This window comes from Galeopterus variegatus, unplaced genomic scaffold (genome assembly GCF_000696425.1).
Source record: "Galeopterus variegatus unplaced genomic scaffold, G_variegatus-3.0.2 Scaffold5081, whole genome shotgun sequence".
Taxonomy (NCBI): Eukaryota; Metazoa; Chordata; class Mammalia; order Dermoptera; family Cynocephalidae; genus Galeopterus; species Galeopterus variegatus.
The window spans coordinates 68,768-76,616 of NW_007731192.1; the positions used below are offsets into that span (position 1 = coordinate 68,768).

At 33.9% G+C, this 7,849-nt stretch overlaps 1 protein-coding gene across 1 annotated transcript in view; it reads right to left on the minus strand.

The window, feature by feature from the left end:
• Positions 1–7,849, minus strand: part of CAND1 (cullin-associated and neddylation-dissociated 1) — a 44,216-nt gene that overhangs the window by 25,627 nt on the left and 10,740 nt on the right. Inside the window, exon 2 of the mRNA XM_008588877.1 lies at positions 6,800–6,943. Within this exon, the coding sequence (XP_008587099.1) occupies positions 6,800–6,943 (144 nt within the window). The remainder of the gene's footprint in view (positions 1–6,799; positions 6,944–7,849) is intronic.

Here is a 7,849-nt window from a genome sequence, read left to right on the forward strand (position 1 = left end):
CATATTGAAATGAGGAGTAAAAAGAATTGCTTGAAGGCTGGGCCGAGCTCCCGCCGCAGCGAGCCCTTGGCGCACTCGGGAGAGTGCGGCAGCAGCGCTCCCGCCGCAGGTTCGGATCCTATATAGGGATGACCAGTGCGCTCACAGCGCTCACTGGCTGAGCGCGGTGCAGCTGATCTCAAAAAGGACAAAAAAAAAAAAAAAGAATTGCTTTATACAAAAAATAGATGAAAAACACAATACGAAAATTAGCCCCCATGATATTTTGGATAATGTTTAAAGTCAGGCTGATGAATTTACATGTGATGTGGCAAAATTGGAAGCCAATACAATTTTTCAAGCATAAATGATATGAAAAGTTTAATTTGATAAATGCTTAGGATCAATGTCTCATACACAGATGCTCAATAAATAACCATGAAAAGTTTAATTTGAGGCCGGCCCAGTGGCGCACTGGATAGTGCGCCGCTTAGGAGGCGCGGCAGCGCTGCCGCCCCTGCTGACTGCTCGAGTAGAGAAGTAGTAGTCAGTGCAACTGAGAATTAATTAATTAAGAAAAAGGAAGAAAAATAAACTGAAAAGTTGTTTGGAGAAATCCAAGAATAGCCTAATCCAATGTCAGTGATAATAGAAACATGGCAGATACAAGGAGCAACCTGATATAAAACAATTAAAATTGGGAGTGAAGATAAAAGAGATTCCAAAAATGAATTTAAAGGGTTCTAGCTTCCAGCAATGGCATATAGCTTTGCTGAATTAGCCTTCTGGCAGATAACAATTAGAAAATCTCTAAAACTATCTTTTACAAAACGTCTATTCAAATGGCAGAAAACAATGGCTCAAAAAACAGATGCACCTATCTAGAATTCCATATCCAATAAAATTACCATTCAAACATCAAGATAAATTAAAAACAATTTCAGATAACCAAAAGCTCTGAGAATGCATCACCACCAGACCTGTACTGTAAGAACTGCCAAAGAAAATTCTTTAGGGTAAAGAAAAATTAAACCAGATAGTAAACTGGATTAAGAGAAAGCAATAAAGATCACCAGAGATGATAAATGTGCATAAACATAAAAGGATATATTTAAAGGACTATTTTTCTCTTCCAACTATAAATAATGCCATATTATAGAAACACATACACATACTTACCAATATATAAAAAACAGCAATAGCACAAATGACAGGAGGAAGGTAAATGAAAACCTGCTATGGTAGGATTTATATAATTTATATGAAATGGTACAGTATTCATCTGAAATATTATCAATAAATTTATCATACAATTTATAATCCCTACCTGCAGTAGACTGGATGTCCCTCCCAAACTCATTGAGGCTTGGTCCCCACTGTGATAGTGTTAAGAAGGTGGGAAATTCTATTGTGATAGTTGAAAGTGGGACCTTAAGAGGTGATTAGATTGTGAGGACTATGCTCTCAAGAATGGATTGACCCATTCATGTAATAAGGGGAGTGATTCTGGTGGCTTTAACAGGAGAGTGAATGAAAAGGTTAGTCTCTCTCTTTTGCTTCTGTCATTTTGCCCTGTGAGACCCTGCATCACCACCAGCTAGGCCCTCACCAGATGTGTTCCCTGGACTTTGAGGGAATGTGTTCCCTTTGGATTCCCTCCAAAACTATAAGCAATGAATTTCTTTTTCTTACAAATTACCCAGTTCCAAGTATTTTGTTATAAGCAACAGGAACAGACTAATACACTAGCCTAGAGTGGCAATTAAAATAAACAATGCATAAAGAGATATACCAAAAAAGTCAACAGAGGAATCAAAATGAAATATTATAAAACACTGAGTCCCAACATTTTGGTCTAGGGCCCCCTTTTAACACTTTAAAAATAATTGAAGAGCCCCCCAAAAAGTTATGATATTAATAACAAATTAACATTCACCATATTAAAATTAAGAAAATCACTACGTTAGCATAAATAACATTTTTTTTTTACAAAAAAGTACATATATAAAAAATATATATATGTATAACATATATGTATTTAGCAGCTGGCCGGTACAGGGATCCGAACCCTTAATTATGAGCACCACGCTCTAATCAAGTGAGCTAACCAACAAACCTATATTCTCCAAATTTCTTTTTTAAATAGTGAGAATAGCACTGTTTTACAATTTTGCAAATTTTTTTAATGTTTGGGAATCAATCTGTTGTCACATCACATGTCATGTGGCCCATGGAAAATTACACTGTGCACTTATGAGAAAATGAGAATCAAAGGGAAAAAAATGCCTTAGTATTTATTCATATGATAGTTTTGACCCTTCCAGGATCACGAAATGTCCCAGGGCCCTGTATCAAATTTTGAGAACTGTTGCTATAAAGTATCTGATTAACCCAAAACTGGGCAGGGAAGAAGAAAAACCCAACAAGACACATAGGAAAAAAAAAATAGTGCCAGCCCATGGCTCACTTGGGAGAGTGTGGTGCTGATAACACCAAGGCCACAGGTTCGGATCCCTATACAGGGATGGCCGGTTAGCTCACTTGGGAGAGCATGGTGCTGACAACACCAAGTCAAGGGTTAAGATCCCCTTACCAGTCATCTTTAAAAAAAGAAAAAAGAAAAAAAACAAGTGAAATGGCACACCTAAATCCAACCATATCAATATTTACAATAAATATCAATGAACTAAACACTCCTATCAAAGGGCAGAAATAATAAAACTAAAAAAAGAAAAAAGCAAGACCTAACTACCTGCTGCTTACAAGAAATATTTTATTCAAACGTTTTTAAAATAATTTAAAAATAAAACGTGGATAAAATGAGAATAGAAAAAGATATACTACACACACACACACACACACACACACACACAAACACACACACACACAGCTATGTTAATACCAGAGAAAATATAAATCAGGATAAGGTATGTCATCAGAGATAAAGAGAAACACTTAATAGTCCTAAAAGGGCCAAACATCAGGAAGACATAACAGCTATAAATGTGTACATAACTAGTCACTGACAAAGACACTCTCCTTGATCAAACTTTAGTCAGGCTCCTCTGAGCCCTATTCTCAGCTAAGCGTCTGTAACTGTGGCTTTTGATTACAATTTATTCCCTATTTAAAGTGCTCATTCTTTCAGTAAAATTCCATAGCTAACCTCTCATTCTGTTTCTTCCTATCTGCCTTTTAAGATAATGCCTCTGGTACAGAAGTCACAAGTTTGGTGCCTGAGGTGTTTTTCAGGATCCTTGGAGTTAGCCTAGCGCAACACAAACCAGACTAAGCTAGTTAAGGCCACAGATCTCTCTATGAGCCTGCAAGAATGTCTGAAAACCTTGCCTCCAGACCCACCATTTTATGAACCTGCAGAGGCAGGCAGATGGCTTGCACCTACATAGATCTTTGCCCCAACCTTGACCACTTCCACATAAATGTACCATCTCTCCACCCCTGGGCAAGGCAGATCTGAGATACAAGATCTCCCTCCTCATCACATGGACACCATGTAAATAAACCTTTTTTCTCTCCTGCAAAGACACATTCTTCAGTGAGTGGCTTTTTGTTCTCACTGGCAAATGGACTCCATTTGGTTCAGTAACGCCTTGGTCTTGGCCCCCATCCTTACTGGGCCTGCATAGCCCAATTGTAGCAAGAATCTCACCATCTCTGATGTCTCCTCTTATGTAATTTTTTATCCCCTGACTCCCTCATTCTGCTTCTTGGCCATAAATCTCCACTCGTCCTTCTTGTATTCAGAGTTGAGACCAATCTTTCTCTCCTATTGCTGTAGTATTTATTGACTCCTATCACAATAGTACTGAATAAAATCTTCCTTGCTATTCAAACAAATGTCAGAATAATTTTGTCTTTAACATCATATAGCTTTAAAATGCATGAAGGAAAAACTGACATTACTACAAGGAAAAAATAAATCAACAATCATAGTTGGATTTTTTTACACCTTCTCAGTAGTCAACAGATAACCTAACAAAAAAATCAGAACAGATATAAATCTGAACACTATCAACTACTTTGACCTGACATTTATAAAACACTTTATCCAACAACTACAGAATATACTTTCGTTTCCAGTATATATGGAACATTCACCTAGACCTACCATACGGTGAACTATAAATCTCAATAACTGTTAAAAAAGAAAGAAAGTGCCCTGAAATCTTAAGAGTATGGTTACTTGACTAGAGTGAAATTAAATTAGAAACTAGTAAAAATAAAAATCTATATAACCTCCAAATATTTGGAAATTGCTCCTAAATAATACATGGATTTAAAAAAAAAATCACAACTGAGATAAAAAATATTTCAAACTGCATAAGGAAAATATCAACATTGTAGGATGTAGCTAAAGACATACTTAGAGAAAAATATATACCTTTAAATGTTTAATTCAGAAAGGAAGTCAGTAGACAGAAAGCCATAAGAGAAAAAAAAATCAATAAAATAGGCACAAACAATAGAGATAATTAACAAACCCTACAGTCACTTCTTTGATAAGATTACTAATATTGATAAATTCCTAATTAGATTAACTGACAGGAAAAAAAAAGAGAACACAAATAATCAAAATCAGGATTGAAAGCGGAATACTCTGATGCATGATTGTTTAGGTAGAAAACACTGAGGGTTCAAAAACTACTATAACTAAGTATGAAATACTGTGGTTCATGGTTGAGTCAGTATTGTTAAGATGTAGATTCTTCTAAAATATTTCTATACTTTCAACATAATTCCAATCAAAATTCAAGCAAACTTATTTTTAAAAATAGAAATTGATAAATTGATTCTAAAGTTTACGTGGAAATATAAAGGACTTTAAAAAACCAAAATACTCTTGGGAAAGGAAGAATGAAGGTAGAAAACTACCTTACTTCAAACTTACTATGTATCTATTCCAGTATTTCTCAATCAAGGGTGATTTTTACTCTCCAAGAGACATTTGGCAATATCTGAAGACATTTTTGGTTGTCACAACTGGAGAAAGTGGGATTACTGGCAAATAACGAATAAAGGCCAGAGATGCTGCTAAATATCCTACAATACACAGAATAAACCGGATAGCCCGCCACAACCCTAAGCTACACTAATAAAAGTTTTGTACTGGTATAAGAATAGACAAATAGATCAATGGAACAGAATTGAGTCTAGAAATAGACTCACACTTTTACAGTCAATTGATTTTTTGACAAAGATGCCACATAATTCAGTAGGGAAAGGAAGGCCTTTTCAATAAATGGTGCTGTAACAACTGGATACTCGTATGGAAAAATAAAATGAACTCAATTCCTACCTTACACCCTTCACAAGTATTAATACAAGATAGATCACAGAATTAAAAGTAGAAGCTAAAAATCTAAGGCTTATTAGGAGAAATTTTTTGTAACCTAAGGTAAATAAAGATTTCTTAGGACACAGAAAACAACCATCAAAAAATTAATTAATTTCTAAATTAAATTAAAAACCAAAATTAAAAACCTAAGCCCATCAAATTGTGAAAAGATATTTACGAAACATGTATATGTCAAAAACCTATATCCATACTGTATGAAGAACTCCTACAACTTGATAATAAAAAGACAAACCCAATTTTAAAAACTGGAAAAATCTGCAAAAAATAAACAAATGGCCAATAAACACGAGAAACAGCACTTGACTTCATTAATCATCAGGGAAATATAAATTAATGCCACATCTATACACCTACTGAAACAGCTAAAATTAAAGACTGACATAAGCAAGTATTGGTGAACAACTGGTACTTTCATGTAAAATGGTACATATACTCTGGGAAGCAATTTGGTAGTTTCCTAAAAAGCTACATGGACAACTGCAATTTCACTCAAGAAATTAAGACACATGTCCTAAAAGGGACTGGTACAATAATTTTCACTGTATATTTATTCACAATAGCCAAACCATAGAAAGAAATCAAAAGAATAGACAAACTGTGATATCAACGGGCTGACTAATAACTTCGCACATTTTGCCTGCTTTTACAGCAGATATGTAAAAGGTTAGCCTAAAACAAATTTAAAACCTTTATAAAAAAATCCAATAAAGAAGTAATAATGGGACAATGCTTTATTTAAAGAGATCAAATATGACATAACAAAATGACATGTAATTCCATAATTTAATTTTTATACAAAACTAAAGGTTATACTTACTAGTAACTTACTATGTAAATTAAGCATTTCTAAAATTTGGTATTCATAAATTAAATATGTAACATTAATAGAATTTACTGAGAACTCAAATTCTGTAACCTACAAAGAATAAAAAAGTCAACTGCTAATATCACGCCTAAGAAACTCTTTGCATTATACACACAAAGACAATTAGAATAACCAAATTTTTAGGTAACACTGTTCTGAGTTAACTACGGTTTTAATTGCTGCTATTCTTTAATAAGAGTTTCATCATTATTAGTTTTTATTTTCCTTGACCAAGTGGTTTTTAAATTTTATCCTCACTAGAATATAGAGATAGATAAAGGCAAGTAAGCCTTTTAACCCAGCTAAAATAACAGGCTATGGTCAAACAAGTGAGAGAACTACTGTTTTTGGAGTTCCATATATACTACTCATAAGAAATTTTTAAAATACCATGAAAGGCCACATTTAGTAATGTATATGCTGCAAGAAAATATACTGTATGTACAATATACAAACACTAAGAAAATGCTCTAGAAAGATAGCATAAGAGTAAGATAATTTAACAATTACCATGGAGTTTTTTAAAATGAGGGAAGCAGGGGGAGGGGTAAAGACCCAGCAAGTAAAAAACAACTTACCATTTGACAGCTAAATTCTGCACTTCTCCATTTTTATCTTCCAATAACTTCAAAATCATTTTCACTACTTTCCTTTCACTATCATCATCCAACTTGATGGAATCTTTCTGTAGTTCTGTCATCAAATCATTTGTAGCCATAAACCTACCAAAAATTAAAATTTGTTGATAATTTTAAAATTTTACAGCATTAATAAAAAAAGATAATGATTTTTCAAATATAATGTTGTATCATTCTCTCAACAGGAACATAGCATATTATAAAACTCATTTACTTTTTGTTAAGTGATCATAAATTTAAAATAAAAGCTACCAAAGAAAAAGGTAACAGAATATACTTAAAATTCATTGTATTCCTATAGATGATCATTCTCTCAACAGGAACATAGCATATTATAAAACTCATTTACTTTTTGTTAAGTGATCATAAATTTAAACTAAAAGCTACCAAAGAAAAAGGTAACAGAATATACTTAAAATTCATTGTATTCCTATAGATGGGATAGACAGATTTTTTTAAAGTCCTGCTATGCTCCTCCTATAAAAGGTACCATTATTCAAAATTATCTTCTCCAGGTAGGTCTTGATTTCAAATTTATTTACAGGACCTACAGTGAATGAATGCTCTTTCATTCTAATTAATTGTAACACTTCTTTTAGAGTGGAAAGCTCTCCTTTACTTTTTCTCTGCATGGGATTTGAACTTTATCTAAGAAGCCCTTAACCACACATATTGTGAACAGCTTCCCTACATAATAATGTGTGTACTGCATTGGGGGTCACATATTATAAATTACTGGAAAATTCCCAAAACACAAACTTGCCCCTACCGCAACGCCATCACCAGGTATCAGGTATATTTTCAAAATGGTGAAAAGATGATTCTAGAAAGTTGTTCTGCCTGACTGACTTCTACCCCCCTCCACTTAAGAACTACCGCCAAAGGAAGATTTAACATTGACTAGCCTGACAAAAACCCAGAGTGATCAATCGTCTAATCTGAGCTCTAAATGAAAGGGTTAAATAGAGATAAGGTAAATACAGTCTCAGG